We start from the raw sequence: 17,515 nt of genomic DNA on the forward strand, positions 1-17,515 counted from the left end.
AGTACCCTAGTATGCAAGAAAGTTTTCTTAATTCGTCTTTGTGAATTCAAAATTTCTGCCGTTCAAAAACAAAAGGGCTTCATTCCCGATATTGTAAGAATTTTCTCAAAATATGATTTGCTTTGTTTTTTAGATGAATTCTACATTTCCGGCTTCTTTCCATCTAAAGAGATATGGAAATCTATTGTTAAGGAAGCTGTTTACCAGAGAGAAAATGACCTTTGGAGAGCTAGGCTTGAACAGAGACAAGACCTTGAATTCTTTCATGCTATTCACGCCAAACTTGAACCACTTTCGTTATATGTTTTTGCTAAAACGTTCTATGAGTACAAAGATATTGTGTTACAAATACTGAGAGTCATTATTGAAACTGAACCTGTACATTGCCAAAAGTGTGATGAAAACACCAATAATCTCTTAGTGCATATTGCCACTACTTGTCCCTTGACAGCGATCCACAGAAACTACTTTTGGTCAAAACTTATTGACAACACCAGTGTAGAGTTTACAGTCCATTTATACAATTTGACTGATAAGGACCTTGTTTCAGTTATGCTTGGTAACACTAACATAATTCGCTTATTCCAATTGAGTGAAAGAGAAATTCTTCTCCACGCTGCTATGGAACTATTTCAATCTTGTTTAGTATAGAGCTTCCAGGTACTTTGTTTCAAGTGCTAATTTCCTTATTTATTTATTATTAATGTAAGTTTTCTCTTTCTGTAAACGTTTTTGTTGATGTAACTCTTCTCATTGAAGGAGGAATAAAGGAACAACAACAACAACAACAACTACCGATATGTAATATGAATATTAGAATATTAGAATAAGTTTCATTGGTATATACCCCATTACACATTTTGGTAATTTTTGCGAGACCCTCGCGATTGTTCGAAAAAATAACACTTTGCTAACGTCCTAGTTACAGATCACTTACAAACTTCAGCGAAGAATAGTATACCAGGTATTATACAAATATGGTATTTCTAAAACCACTACGTCTATGTTTAAATATTGAGCTTTAAAGAGTTTTTCTTGTCAGGAAATTCAGTACAAACCTAGTTTAAGGGTAACCTTTAAAAGGTATTAGTACTTGCACTGTGTCCTCATCCCCGGAAAACACCATGGCTGAAATTCCCCTGTCCCCGTTTCAAGAGTAGCTTCACCGCTCCTCGTTTTTCGCCAAGCTCTGTCCCCAGGACAATCAACCAATATCAGCCCTGCCCGACAAAAAACTAAAATTTGCTCCCCTGCAACCTATAAATATGTCCCCTGCCCTAGCAAAATTAAAGTTTCCCCTGCCCTCAATAATTGCTTCCGGAATAGATTTTTCGATGAATAGCTCCGTTGGCTGCACCTGTATTAATTGATTCACGCTTCGTTTAGAACAAATAACCATTGCAACAACTTACTTTCGGGATAAACATCATACAGAGCGTGGAAGTGAAGCATAACACTGTCAACGCACTGATCAAAATGAATTTTACGGTGGTATTGTCTTCGAGCACGAGTTGTAGGGTTATTCCGATAACGCTTGACAGAAAAATATTATATATTGATATGCCAATTAGCCTGCAAAATAGGAAAATACCGAGATAAAGGTAGATATGAAGTTTGATCATTTTCCTGACTTTCTTTGCTAATCGTCAACATTCTAGGGAATATTTTAGTATTCCAGCTTATTCACTAGACTACTCTATGATTGGAGAATGAAATGTTTATAGATCAATAATTTGGAAATGACATGTTGATATTAACATAGGACTGTAAATCGTATTCACAATTCATATATACCATTTCGTAGTGTGTGCTTGGTAAGCAGAACATTAACATATGGTTGCCTTGGATGGAATTATCCAGAATTTGACAACAGGTATAGCGCGACACAAATATATTTGAGAGTCGGAGGTGACATGTCTAAATAGGATCACTTAAAATTATTGATCATACCGTCTCTCAAAACAAAGGTAAAAGGCACCGTAAAACACTAATAAAATTAGAAAAAGCAAATAAAGGTCTTATTTGTCTACGTTGTTTGTTTTTTTGCATTGACAGGAACCTTATATGGTCATCAAATTTGAAATTTTGCATTGAACTTTCAATAATTAATTTCATTAACACTAGGATGCTTACCTTGAATCGTTTAAACCTTCAACTGTGATGTTTCTTATTTCGTAACTTAAGAAGCAGCCAAACAATAGTAGCAAGCCCTTTTGAACGAGTAAGGCACCACTCCACCACCAGTAGAAAGCGGATGAACATTGAAAGACTTGTGTGACAGTTTTGTTGACGCCTGCAGAAATCTAAAACAAAAAAATGAACGACGCTATAAAACTTAATAAAATATTTTTTGTCTTCTTTGAACACTAAAAGCCAATGTGCGATGTGATGTTTAAAGTTTCGTAGCATTCCAATAACATCATACCGTATCATGAGTAAACACTTCAGTCTAGTTGTGTATCGTCTCATTACACCTTAAAGGAGCTTTAGGTCGACGGTCAGATCCTTGCCGGGTTAGTAACCGGAGGGACTAATACCGACAGGATATTTTGAGTAGAACAAGAAGTTATACTTTGCAAAGAAAATAGGAATGATGGGAAAACATATAAGACAGATACTAAAAACTTTCAACCATGATCGTGAGCGACCTAGTGCGGCCCACGATGTTTCATAAAAACATTGGATTAAATTAACATACCTCTTGGCGGACTGTTTTGAGATAGGTTTCACATGGATGAATAAGCTGCCAACTCGTCAGGAACACCACATCGATGAGTGTCAAGCAAATTACGAAAGCTATCAGGTTGGTGTCATGTATTGGCTATGGAGACAATTGACAAGTGTCAAGAGAAAGGAATCGTTACTCTGACATTGAAAGACGAAAACTGCTCGTCAAACAAGTGACACCCTCCCACAGCGGGTAGATAATTAAGCTATTAAAGTGCTTACAAATACCCTACGGTATGAAAGCATATTAAGATCACATAAAAGTCACAACATCCATTCTTTCTGATCCTGAAATGAATTAAGGTACAGAAAGTAAGGTCACTGTTACTTCGTAGATGATCGACGTGAATGTGATCGTGAACGTAAACAAACGCCCTGGCCAACGAGACGTTTACTTGAATTTGTGATTGACAGCTACACAAGGTTTTCATAATTATCTCTATTTTTTAGATCCTGTATATGTTTCAATAAAGCAATTTATTATCGAACCTAAGTTTAACACTGCTGGTCGACAGAATTGTCCCCGAGGTTATCGTTCACCCAGTTAAAGCGATGAAATTCGTTTCTTCGCTTCGATAAAGTGTGTATGTGCGATGTATGATAGTGAGCATGCGTGCGTGCTTCACGAACTCTACAACGTGTTGAGCGGTCTCAGTCAGAAAAATGTAACAACTTAGCCGGCTATTGAACCACTCTTTTTGGGAGTGGAGATTTAGCCGAGTGGTTCTGTCTGTGGCCTCTCAGCTAGGCGACTGATGCCGTATGTTGTGGGTTCGAATCCGATTGAAAACTATCCGAATTTTCTACCCTGGGTAGGTAACACTGCTGGTGGACAAAATTGTCCCGAGGTTATCGTTCACCCAGTTAAAGCGATGAAATTCGTTTCTTCGCTTCGATAAAGTGTGTATGTGCGATGTATGATAGTGAGCATGCGTGCGTGCTTCACGAACTCTACAACGTGTTGAGCGGTCTCAGTCAGAAAAATGTAACAACTTAGCCGGCTATTGAACCACTCTTTTTTGGGAGTGGAGATTTAGCCGAGTGTTTCTGTCTGTGGCCTCTCAGCTAGGCGACTGATGCCGTATGTTGTGGGTTCGAATCCGATTGAAAACTATCCGAATTTTCTACCCTGGGTAGGTAACACTGCTGGTGGACAAAATTGTCCCCGAGGTTATCGTTCGCCCAGTTAAAGCGATGAAATTCGTTTCTTCGCTTCGATAAAGTGTGTATGTGCGATGTATGATAGTGAGCATGCGTGCGTGAGTGCTTCACGAACTCTACAACGTGTTGAGCGGTCTCAGTCAGAAAAATGTAACAACTTAGCCGGCTATTGAACCACTCTTTTTTGGGAGTGGAGATTTAGCCGAGTGTTTCTGTCTGTGGCCTCTCAGCTAGGCGACTGATGCCGTATGTTGTGGGTTCGAATCCGATTGAAAACTATCCGAATTTTCTACCCTGGGTAGGTAACACTGCTGGTGGACAGAATTGTCCCCGAGGTTATCGTTCGCCCAGTTAAAGCGATGAAATTCGTTTCTTCGCTTCGATAAAGTGTGTATGTGCGATGTATGATAGTGAGCATGCGTGCGTGCTTCACGAACTCTACAACGTGTTGAGCGGTCTCAGTCAGAAAAATGTAACAACTTAGCCGGCTATTGAACCACTCTTTTTTGGGAGTGGAGATTTAGCCAAGTGGTTCTGTCTGTGGCCTCTCAGCTAGGCGACTGATGCCGTATGTTGTGGGTTCGAATCCGATTGAAAACTATCCGAATTTGCATTAAAAATGAGAATTTAAGAGTACTGATTGAAGCTATCTATACATGCATAACACATATAGTCTCGGAACTCTTCTGTTTAACATGTTTCTTTTTCATTTTCAGATTAATTGTTCATGTACAGAGAACAAACAAGTGTTTTCACATGATGTTACTATACGTGCACAATAGCAACAACATGTAAGTCGTATACTCTGTACAATATTAATCGTCCTAAAGTCAACCTAAAATACAAACATGATTGGAACTAATTTGGGATAATTGGATTTTCATATTTTCAAATTTCTCAAAAGTGTTTGGTGCCGTATAGCTGAATGTTTCAAAATTGCAAATTACTCTTGAAAACAAGTATGTAAGGTAAAAACAAAAGCAGATGAGATTACATTTGTAGATCAAATCGGCACTACTTCACCATCCAATTATCCCAAGTTAGTTCCAATCGTGTTTACATTAATCATCTTTTTGGAAGTCGCTGTTTCAATGACTTACTGAATTTACTATGCAGCATTAGAGTGGATCTATACATGATCAATGATTAAAGACAACAAATGGGTCACTGTCATGAAAACAACATTGACCGTTTTGACACATGCAATTCTTTGTATTGCTATTACACAGAGGCCTTCAATAAGTCTATGTAAATGTGTTGTTGATGGTAGAGTATCATCGACTAATGTTATGCACATTTCGCTGAAATTTCAACTTACTCGTGATAATTTAATTATTTTTTAATAATGTTCACAATAAAAAGGGACACAAACAATACAGGTATACATACAATTAGGTAATAGCTTGCAATAATTATTAATGCAAGATATCTATTCTTCAGACTAGGTATACTGGATGTCTGTAAACTTCATAAATTACTTAAGGGAAAATTCATGTTTCATTTGCATCATAAAAACATACCACATAATTTGAGCGATTACTTTAGATTAGCTGATCATTGCTATGACACTCGATTTAAACTAGGTCAAAACTTGCCTTTACCTAAAGTACGTATAACTGCAGGACAGTTTGCAATTTCATGTATGGGTGCCAAATTTTGGAACAACCTACCCAAAATATTAAACAAAGTGAAACAAGAGATTTTTTTATAAGCTCATTAGGAAAGCATCTCTTAAGTGAATACTAAGGTGTGTGAATATTATTTTTTTCATTTCAAATATATAATTTTGATTAACGATGAACATAATTAGCCCTTTAAAACAAATATTGCAATGTAAATTTTATGAAAATAGGGCCAGGCTCGATTAGCTGTAAGGTATTATTCCTGGCTCCAACTTGCATCTTTCCTCGCCATTGTATACTTTGTATACCTTGTATACTTATACTTATATTTCGAATTGGCAAGAAAGTAAAGTAAAGTATATCCATGCCTCCAAGGAAATATTTATTCAGAGACGATTGTTTGATGAACTATCAGTGAATTTAGTTACCTAAAAATCACAATTTTGACACTGAGAGATAAAATTAATTAATGACAGCCGCCTTACAAACTGTGTTGCATTACGATAGAATGCACCCCGGGGACAGATATTCGGACCTTCAAACTTATAAAATATTCTCCTGGCCTACAATTTGTTCTGTCTCATTTTGAATATTATAGAGTAAATAAACCTTTCACAGGCTTATATTAGTTAAAATCGAGGATTAATGTTTCCCAAGAGAGATAACCCGGGGATGGCGGCTATTTTGAATTTCAAATATCGTTAGATTTTGGGTTATTTGTTTCTATAATACCAAAATTTGCATGGTGACCCTGGATTTTTTTTTGATTGTGGAAGAGAATGTTTGCTGAGTTAGAAAGATTTTAGCAAACGTTTAAGTTTTTCATTTTTAGGCACGTTTAAAGCTTTAATATTAATTGGCATTGTCAAATCCTTACTAAACCAAAGATAAAGTGTATTCTTTGATTCTCACAACCATGCCACATGCAGATAATGGCCATGAAACATTAAATTATTTAGCTCCTTGGCTTTGAAGTTCATGAAAATATCATGCAGGTATCTGGCTAACACTGTCTGTCTCATTTAATAGCAATAAAGGGGCAAAAACTGATGGTCAACTGTTTATACCCTGAGAAAGTGAGCTGGTAAACACTTGTTTATTTAGAGCCATTCCACTAATATGCCACTTTACTTGACTTGTACATGACAAAGCATGTTTCGAAGGCTCCAAAATACTACGACGTCAAGTTGTCATATGTATACTAGTGTTTCCGTTAGAAGGATAGTTCGATTATTTTCAGACACAAGAAGAGTATCCTCAATAGTACCGAATGCAGGGCGTAGCCTTGCCTCAGAGAGACATAGTACTAGGAATAGTCGTGCAGCTACGAACTTTGGTACATAAAAACAAAACCTCTATAAGCTGTGGCTGACAGTGTTTTGCCGATATCACAAACGACAATTTGCTGTGCGTTTTTTCTGCAACGATTATGTGAAAGGTTCATCTTATATGAAGCTTTACCTTGACAAACGTGAATGTTCTACCTTTATTGATTACTGGTGCAATACATACGACTTACCTCTGTCATGGGTGCAGCCTGGAAATTTGTGAATATTCTGTGGACTCTCCATGTTTTAGCAAACATAGAGCCGAACGCCAACGAAAAACCGACCGAGAAAAACCATTTTTCAGTCTGCAGATGAATCAGAGAGACATATGTTTATTAGTGTGTCCTTATGAGTTTAGGTTGGTGACGTTGTTGACGCGTTGATTTTAACGCATGTTTTTAGTATTAGTGTGAACGTAAACTTTCCCGCGCATCACTACTTGTTTCGTGTAAAATATACAACTTGAATCATTTTGATCGACAATCCACGTACGACGATGCAGCCTTTTGATGTGGTAAGTTTGTATTGCAAACCTGGGCGTTGTACAATATGTTGTTCAGTTTTCAACACCTAGGCCTGCTCTATATCCACTTGCAAAAAATATATCGTTCATTGGCACAAACTTTCGGAAGACAAGGCATCACTAGATCTGTAAGTGTCATCATGATCGATGAATCAAATATAGAATGCAAAGCTTGTAACCTTGGATATTTATGTAAGTGGCGTTGACAATCAGGCAACTTCATGCAAAAGAAGAGAATGTAAACTCTTCGAAAGGCCTTCCGTTGTTTACGTACCACGCAGAAGAGATTTCGTATCTCGAGATCGTCGCCTACGTAACTACATCCAACTAAACCATCTGCAATGATAGCGAGATTAACTAACAATGCGCCGACCACTACCATATAATTCATCCGCGGAGATGATAACTTGACATATCTGAAAGAGGCACACGTCATTCTCTTAGAAACATTTGAAGGTAAAAACTTATGTGTTATTTCGAGTGAGAATTTTCTGATAACTATAGTACTTTAGTGAGAAAATCACATTAATGACGTTTCAAGGGATACACACTGAATGCTTAAGGCAGTGAGATGCCGCATCAAAGTTCGAAAATGTCTGTTTCTTCTAAATTCGGTTGACATATATTTCCAGTAATAAGTATTAAACGTCTCCCATTCAACATGTCTCATCACACAATCTGCATTGCTATGTTAATAACAGTGCTTAATATGTCGTAAGTCGGTTATCGCATATTTACACATATCAAAATATAGAAGAGGCTTTTCAGCCATTTTATAAAATCGACATTAGGAACAATGTACAGGATTTTTCTCAGAGTACATTCCATGACTCAAAGTGAAAATTAGTGACTGGAAAATAGACACAGAAATTCTAGTATGGTATGTCGACATGCAATACATGATAACGAAATTTACATTACGTAGGACAGCTAACTCAAGTGTCTATTTTTATGAAGTCGACAAGTATAAAACCACATAACCACCTTTTCTTCTCCAACGTAAAAACTTCTCCTCCTCAAAGTTTCAGACTCATAAATGAAATAGTAACCTAACGTTACCGTATGTGAACATACCCGTGATTTCGATGACGAACATTGAATACCAGAAAACTCATAGCAAGAATCGCTCCGAAGATGCACACAATAAAGACTGCTAGGAACACTGTATCGGTTATGGTATCAATCTTGTACATAGTTTGTTCGCTGTCTAAAGGTGGATGATCTCCTGCGTGTGGGAAATGTTATTTATATATATATATATATATATATATATATATATATATATATATATATATATATATATATATATATATATATATATATATATATATATCTCGAAGTATACAGATGTCCTCGTGGGAAATTACAGTGCTCAATGCAAAAGCAGAGCGTTATAAATAAACAGATTACTTCAAGTACAAAGTAATGAAATCTATTACTTAAGTTTTATGCATCTTGCAATCCTCAGATACAGTGAAAGGATTACTAGCTCGACCCTCTTACATATATGATTGAGACGAACCATCCTATTTGTAGGTAGTGTTAAAATTTGATAAATAATATTTGTTTTGGTGGCGACATTTTGAAACCAACTCAGAGCGTTTGTTTAACAGTGTAGATTTGTAAGCATTGATAATGTGCAGCTTTGCTGATATACAAATATTACATCGCTTGTTCATGTTAGAGTAGCTCAATGCTTTATCAATGATTGACCATGAAATGTCAAAGCCTTATCCCTTATTTCTTAAGTTCCATACAAATTTTGACAACTCGGTGTCGTTTTTGTATCTCTCGTTACGGAATGATTTTATGTGATTAGTGTAGCGCGTCTTGAAGGTGTTATCAGTGAGGCCGATATAAACCCTCTCTCCTTTGTCCTCCGTTGATACTTTGGCCTTGTACACCACGCCTTTGACTTGACAGTTACCCTTCAAGGGGAAAGTAGATTTGTCCCGGCAATAACAATCAGCTGGTTGATCCTTACGCTGATCTCCGGTGATTACTCTCTTATTATGCGATTTTACATGCCACATTCTGCATACAGCTGTAACTCACTTTAATTGTATTCCTACAGAAGTTCTTGTGAAGTTTAGACCCCTTTTGAAAGTGTTTGTCAACAAGTTGAAGAAATTTCTTGCCGATCATTCGTTGCCTCGTAATCTTGCTGAAGGGGGGAGGTTGAACCACGTGGCATGACACTGTGTACACCTAGTGTATCCAGTGCTGTGACCATATGACTGAAATACTGGTGTACAAACAGTGGGTGTCAGTGTTGAATTTACAGGGCCTGTCACAGGTTCTGAAAATTTGTCAGATTTCAAGGGTGTATATTTTTAAAAATGGACCAATTTTGATGACAGAAATGAATACAGGATTATTGTGTGCACATAAAAATATCGACCCTGTTGCAGGTCTAAATGCACATTCCTGTGTACAGTCCTGTAAATACGATGATGGGACAGGCTGAAATTTCAGGCTCTGTCACATCAATGTGTCTAAAGTCATGTCATCACAGCACTGGCCACTTACGTGTACATCAACCCCTGTCACAGCAACGGGACGTCTTTGCCTGTCACAGGGGAATTGTTTTTTTCTGTGTACACTTCTACGGCAATTGGAACTAATGTCGCAAGTGATTGCGTTGAAATCTACCACATCAGCTAGACGAACAGCCTGAAAGAGGTTTTCAACAACCATCTGTTATGATGCAGCACCGTGTTTGAAATTGCAATCAGATTGGCTCGCGGAAAGCGCGAGCTTCTGTGGCATTATATAGATTTATGAGGTGACTTTCAACTAACAAGATGGGCACAGAACAAGCAAAGGTGGAAAAATCTACATATGATTTTGATTAAATTTACTCCAGGGATTCACTCCCCTTGGCGAAAATATCGCCAACTTTACCTTGCCATTGAAACAGGCTTGAAAGAACCATATTTCCCTCTGAATCGCATTCGCCGATAAAGCGTGAAATTCCATCTGTAGAATATGAAAGGCGAATTTGCGACAGTAAGCAATTATTTAGCATCAAGACAAATAGAATTGACGCTTTAAATGTCGATATTATAGATCTTGTCAAAAAACCTGGCAAACAGATTTGCATCCCTGAAAAAAAGGCTGTCAGCATAATTATTTTTTTAACTTGGGCAGTCTACATATATCATTTCAATTTTACAAAATACTCCATAGATCGGTATTTCGTGGGTTAGTTATCTATTTGTTCTAAAGGAGAAAGTGAATGTATATAATAGTTTGTTTTCGAGAATGTAAAAGATTAAAAAATAAACAAAAAGAGTAAAGACAAAGTGTATACGACATTTAAGAATATGATGACGTAAAGTAATGTTATCGTTTTTGCGTGTATGTATGTATGTATGTATGTATGTATGTATGTATGTATGTATGTATGTATGTATGTCTGTATGTATGTATGTATGTATGTATGTATGTATGTATGTATGTATGTATGTATGTATGTATGCTGTAATACTATATCACCTTGTATTTGGTAAATGGCAGTCTTTCCAATTCTGTCACCATGTTCGTTGAATGAAACCGTACCCTGCAGAATGAATAATTTTCAGTCCCTATTAAGGTTGGTTTAGCGAATGATATTTTGACGTCTCTTTTAATGCCATTAATATTGTGATAAACTGTCGCACCTGCCCTTTGAGAGATCGATGAACAGATGACTCGATGTAAATAACAGGGCTCAGTTATTTGAAAAAAAGGCTCCTTGAAAGAAAGGCCGTTCAGCTCAATTGAAAATTCCTGCATTTTACGTTCTATTATTTTGAAAGTCACTATATCATAATAAAATTGTAGGACAATAATGTTTAACCCTTTAATATATATTTTCTATCTCTTCTGCTGAAATTAGCCACATTGAGGACAGTTTTTAATTTTTTTCTGACATTTATAATATGTAGACTTGTGCATCATTGAAGTGACAGACGTCTTCCCCTAAGAGTAAATATTAATGGACTTTAAACGTTAACACGAAATTCATTAGTACAAGAGTCTAACAAGAAATTCATTAGCACATGAGTCTAAACTGAAATAAGGTATTAAGAAACATGTAATCAATATCACCGAAAGGTGTTTTAAAGTAAACAATGTTATCGAAAAATGAGGTTGACAACATTATGTTGCGATTGTATTCCTACCGTTGTGCCACGAAAGGTAACGTTTTGGAAGGACTTCTTGAATATTTGAGCTGTTTCACGGTCAGTGTAGGTGAAATCGTCGAGTCGTTTTTGTCTTATCTCCCCGTTGGAGTCTGCAATTGTCTGTACAGTGGACGAAGAATCAAAGAAATGAAAAATGGAATTGACAAGGTAACATGTAGTGTCGATGTTAGGGATTTACGCGAGCAAGATATGTTGGTTTAGAAGCCTTAATTGCCAGGCCGTATCAATAACTCAATTGAATGAACTAAAATAATCAATATGCTCTATACTATGCTCCGTATTCTCTGTCGCGATTGCATTTGTTTGATCTGGTGATGACATTGACGAGCCACTGATACTCGTATACAAACGTCCGCGCATGACAGAATAAGGTGAGAGATTAAGGTAGAACGCTTCTCGGGAACATATATTCGGACTCTCAAAATCATGAACCTAAATTTCAAATTTCCAAATTTCCAAATTTTAATCAGAACCCCAAATTTCTACATTTCTTATCTGATCTAAAACATGTTGGGGTTCATTTTTAAAATCTTGGAAAAAGAAAGATTTTCAATGGCTTAGTTTTTCGAAAATTCGAAATTAATTTTTCCCCAAATAGAGTTATCAGGAGGAGTGGCGGCCATTTTGAACTTCATTTATCGCAAAATGTTCGGCAATTTGTTTCGCTAGTTCCATACTTTGCACGGCTAACCCCGATTGTAATTGTTGATTAGCCGGCTATTGAACCACTCTTTTTTGGGAGTGGAGATTTAGCCGAGCGGTTCTCTCTGTGGCCTCTCCGCTAGGCGACTGATGCCGTATGTTGTAGGTTCGAACCCGATTGAAAAGTAGCCGTATTTTCTACCCTGGGTTGGTAACTCTGCTGGTGGACAGAATTGTCCCCGAGGTTATCGTTCGCCCAGTTAAAGCGATGAAATTCGTTTCTTCGCTTCGATAAAGTATGTATGTGCGATGTATGATAGTGAGCATGCGTGCGTGAGAGCTTCACGAACTCTACAACGTGTGGAGCGGTCTCAGTCAGAAAAATGTAACAACTTTGCCGGCTATTGAACCACTCTTTTTTTGGGAGTGGAGATTTAGCCGAGCGGTTCTCTCTGTGGCCTCTCCGCTAGGCAAATGATGCCGTATGTTGTGGGTTCGAACTCGATTGAAAACTAGCCATATTGGTAAGAAAGTGGTTGAAAGTTTGGAAAGTTTTAGCAAAAGTTAAAGTCTTTCACTTTCGAGGCGCATACTAACTTAAAGAGGGTAGAGTTGGAAAAAATGGATTCGTCCGGTAAAAAGATAATGTTTGAACAACTATTTCTGTTCCTGGTTTTTCGTTGAAATACGGCCACCAGTTTAGCAGAACCCCAAATTATAAAAACAATGAGAGACATTGAAGACTGACAGGTTTTGTCTTTCCGAGTGACTCTACTAAATCTATGTGGAGTTTTCAACTACATGTATGCAGCAGTTCATGTGTGACTTGAAATGGTACAGCCATTGTAAAGCTGGAGAAATATAGCTTTTCCTACCTTATGCCCAACTTGATTAATACTTGAATTCAAAACCAATGCAATCGCCCATATTGCGTCATAACCATACCCATGTTCTCCATGAGGATCGAGGTTCCTGTACTCATCATGGGTTTTGAAGCGGTCTTCGTATCGTTCTTCGTACTCGTCAAACGTCTGCAAAGGCAAGTAGCTATCAGAAAAGTTGCTAAAACATACAATAAATAATGACTGTTGAACAAAAAGCCTCCAAACCCCAAGCACGAAACGTCCGTCCCATCCTTGTCATATTTCTAAGTTTATTGATTAATTAATTAATTAATTAAGATTTATCAAACGTAAACTGTATAAAGGTCTACATAGGATTGAGTGAACAAAACACGTGCAAATCACTTATACAAAGTCAATCCCCCAAGACACACTACACATCAAACAAAAAGAAAAGCTGACATAAAGCAGGTAAAGTATACAACCATCGAAATTAAAGAAATAACAATGAAAAAAATACTAAAACGCCATGTAAAGCAAAGTTGCCCAGCTTACAAACACTACAACTTTCTCGTTAGCATTAACAGAAAAGATATTTTCTGTAATCATTATGGTACTTCTTTATCGGCTTAAATTCCATGGTCTCCAATTTATACATTTCATTCGATGGTAATTACATGTATAAGAATGCAAAATACGTAACCCATTTCCGTGATAATATTTAGCCATAACATTTACAAGACTGAGCAAAACGTGTAAAAAATGCAGTGAATTTAAGTCTTACTAGAGGTTAGCTAATTAAGCAGCGCAAGAAACTGTTCTTGAAGTCAAAGAAGAAAATAATCAGAAAGAGAAAAAACATAAAAATATCATTAGTACAAGTCACAAAACGTTTATTCTAACTGTTAAACACAAAACTAACCTCTCCATTAATGGTCTCTTGGTTTGACGAAGCGTCCTCAATCACCGGCCCTGTCCCTATTGCACTTTCTACTGCCTTGTCCATTTCGTCCGCAGTGCAGTTAATTGTTTGGTCACTTTGTCGCCACCAATCTCGTGTCCACCAGCTAGGTATCATCCATGCATAGTTTTTCCCGTACATTCCGAGTTGGAACGCCTGCATATACAATAAAAGGGGAGCAATCAGACCAAATACCTATCTCCTGCATATGGGACCATGGTTACTTAAAACTCGCGACTGGGAGCGAACCTCCGATGGTTTGTCCTCAAACGCACACCTAGCGAAAGAAAATCTGCCGACGAAATTTTGGCCTGTCCCAAAATGCGGTATTGTGCTAGATATTGTAATTATAATAAATGACTTGTATAATATTAAACTGTTGGCAAAATGTGAATAACAAAGATTTCAAAACACGATATGAACGGTTATTGAGTATCACACATATCACGATTTTTATGACGTAAGCATGACGTATAAAAAGTAAGACTTTGCCGACTTCAAAACAAAGCCAACCCTTTTCTGAAAACACACATTTTGTTGCATACTTTTTGATAACCCAACGGTCTCTAAAGGGTTCTATCACATGCTTTTTCTATGGTTTGCTTGCATGCAACTGCTTGTTACATTATTCCTATTCTATTTTGAAAACATCTTTAACACGATAGGAACTAATTAGGGATAATTAGATGGCGAAGTAGTGTCGACTTAATCTGCAAATGTAATCTCATCTGCTTTTCTTTAAGTTACACACTTGTTTTATAAGTAATTTGTAATATTGCAACATTCAGCTAAGGGCATCTAACGCTTTGAGAAATATGAAAAATATGAAGATCCAATTATCGCAAATTCAATCAAATCGTGTTCTATGGGCTTCATTAAACTTTGTCACGGCAGGTCAAGGTTTGTAAAAAGTTGTCGTCTGCAAGAATGATACGTTTTACCCGAAAATGTGTGTGATCACAATTGGTGAACTTACGGCACATAACAATGATCTTGCTTCATCTTCGTAGGAATGTAAGGCTATGATTCGACCATCAGTCTCCTAAGTATGTTTAAAGAAATCAAATATTACGTGATTATCTGTAGATATGAGATTTTTTTATGTCCCCCATTTTTAACTCTTTTCGATCAGGATAATCTAGCGCAGTGTGAACTCATTAAAATATCGGAGCATTGTAGAAGAAAGTCGATGTTATTTCTTCTTTTGTACATGTATTTCGTTTAATGCTTATACCATGTTTTACCTATGAGTAATTTTAAGCACAATTTACAAAAAGACAAAATAAGTTTTTCAGTGAAATGCAATTTCAAAAGAATCACACATTTTCCGTATTTTGTCATGTGGCCGCTGACAAACATTTTCGTCAGATATCTCATTCGCTTTACTGTATTTTAATTTATACAGCGCGAAAAAGTCAACGAAAGTCATTTTCATAAATTAAAAGAATTCATCATTTACCTTGATGTTTCTTAGCTGCTCAGCTGGATCGTAATCGATCGCCAGTGACATTAACAAATCTATATCTTGACTTCCCATTCTATCTATGAGATCCGCTATCACCTACGCAATAGAAAATCCGTGAAACTTGCACGGGAGTGATGAAAGACAAGGTATATTGTACAAAAGTTGGGTGGAAGCCCTAAAGCTGGCAATATGCTACCATAAGATATTCAAATCATGCGTGAAAGCAATTGCTACAAAATGACACATTTCACTCCATACTTATAGACCTACCTCAACGACATTTTTGTATTTTCCTATTACCGACCGTTGATATGCAGACAGTTGTTTGCTAAACCCGTACATTATGTAGTTACAAGTGAATGAGTCCGTTTCTGAAGGGAACATGTCTTTCAAAGATCACATGATTGTAAACCTCTCAACTTTAGGCAGTCTGGAATAACACTTGTATTTAAATGCAAACTCTACTCAGATATCTTAATATAGCAATCTGATCTGGAGTGACATAGAATAAAGTGACATAGAAGGCTGTGTTTACTATCAGTACGAAACCTTATACTACAGTCTAGTACCTTTTATGGCCCAATGATTTGATAAAGGCTATAATCGAACATACACCGGACTCTGCACACGTTTATCGAAACAGCTGACACACACATCGGCACTGAGCAGCGAACTTTGCAATTATATTCTTTATCGGGTTTTGCATCATGTGTTTAAACTTCCGTTAATGGACATTTTTGGTAAGTTAACTAACAAACTCATTCTGGGCTGTGTAATGACTAAGTATAAATCTCATTTGATCTGACTATACTCTCAATTTGGATATATCTGCATACATACCTCAACAAACATTCTCTGTTGCCCATACACTGTTGCAACTCGAGTCCAATTAAAATATTTCATAATCGTGATTCTAGCAGCATTGTATCTGTTTTCAGACTGCTGGGTTCTGAAAAATAGGGGATATTTGGTTTTGTCCGATAGCTCTGGTGATGTCGCGGAATATGACACCTGGATTGGAGAAAATACTCAATATGATGTACGACAATAATATGGGAAGGCATTACACAACTGTGATGGACAGACGGAAGGAGGATTAGAAGAGATTTGCAAACTGTAATGTAATGGATAGATGGACAGACCGATGAGCCGGCAAACCATTAGGTAAACAGATAGACAGAAAAGCAGACTGACACTTAAAACATTTAGCAATGCGCATATGTAGTTTTATGTATATGTCTTAGGCGCCTGTTGTACGTGTATTGTATTTGGAATCACGTATGTCTTCGATGTAGTGTTACATGCTACGCGCTCAGGTAGCAGGCGACTCGAAACTGAAAGACCTAAACATTTTCTCAAACTATCCTTGAGGATAGTTTAAACAACACTCTTACCAAATCAAGAAGAAAAATCGCGGGTCATAGGAGAAGATACCTTAAAGGCGTAGCCTCCCTTTAAAAGGACGCGAAGCTATTGCGGCGTTCATTGTGTAAGTGGACATCGAACAGGTAACACGCGGGCACACGCTCCAGAAAATGCCACTTTTAGTTATCTCCGGCCGCAAAAAACGCAGACAGACTGCCAAGTGGTCAGCGCGAAGCTGTTGCCGATCGAGCTCTGTGGTTATATTCAAATTCTAACGCGACTGGAAGACAATTTTTAAGGAAATTCGAGCGTTGGTTGTTGGGAATCAATGACCGTTGGCGACTTGAACCGACCGTCAATCAAACGCTTGTATAACTCTGTTTGCAGTATCAGCAAAAAGTGACAAAAGGATGAGATCAGTTTATGTAATTAATGTTATAGAAATCAAACATCGTACTGGCCAAGTGTTTGACTGGGAGGAGAACTCCACTAATGCGAGAACCTGGGATTGAAAAGTGCGGCACTAAGGTTCGTTTAGCAGCAATAATTGGAGAGCAGATCAAAACTAAATATTGGAATAAACTGTGATAGGGAAAGTATCTTATCAATAATGGCAATATACCTACACTTATTGCTTGCTTTAATCCTTTTGCGTTATAGCAACAGAAAATTTTAAGATTTTTATACTC

At 37.2% G+C, this 17,515-nt stretch overlaps 1 protein-coding gene across 1 annotated transcript; it reads right to left on the reverse strand.

Annotated features, from left to right (window-relative positions):
- Positions 1-671: 671 nt before the first annotated feature.
- Positions 672-16,466, reverse strand: LOC139115277 (gamma-aminobutyric acid type B receptor subunit 2-like). Its single transcript, XM_070677284.1, has 14 exons — positions 16,302-16,466; positions 15,456-15,557; positions 14,973-15,038; positions 13,958-14,152; positions 13,069-13,224; positions 11,528-11,650; positions 10,860-10,923; positions 10,266-10,340; positions 8,436-8,586; positions 7,636-7,777; positions 7,030-7,143; positions 2,699-2,821; positions 2,134-2,303; positions 672-1,572 (listed from the first exon to the last, which is right to left on the reverse strand). Exons 1-14 carry the CDS (start codon positions 16,362-16,364, stop codon positions 1,383-1,385), a joined length of 1,734 nt encoding a protein of 577 aa, XP_070533385.1. The 5' UTR covers positions 16,365-16,466; the 3' UTR covers positions 672-1,382.
- Positions 16,467-17,515: the final 1,049 nt, after the last annotated feature.

This window comes from Ptychodera flava, chromosome 17, assembly GCF_041260155.1.
Source record: "Ptychodera flava strain L36383 chromosome 17, AS_Pfla_20210202, whole genome shotgun sequence".
Classification (NCBI taxonomy): Eukaryota; Metazoa; Hemichordata; class Enteropneusta; family Ptychoderidae; genus Ptychodera; species Ptychodera flava.

What these genes read in the sequence shown, in the direction of transcription:
- LOC139115277 (XM_070677284.1), bottom strand. Translation starts at nt 16,364, where the DNA reads ATGAAATATTTTAATTGGACTCGAGTTGCAACAGTGTATGGGCAACAG. An exon ending in AGCAGCTAAGAAACATCAAG is followed by an intron (nt 15,039 to 15,455) that starts GTAAATGATGAA and finishes AAACATACTTAG; the next exon opens with GAGACTGATGGTCGAATCAT. An exon ending in TCAAAACAGTCCGCCAAGAG is followed by an intron (nt 2,304 to 2,698) that starts GTATGTTAATTT and finishes TTTTTGTTTTAG; the next exon opens with ATTTCTGCAGGCGTCAACAA.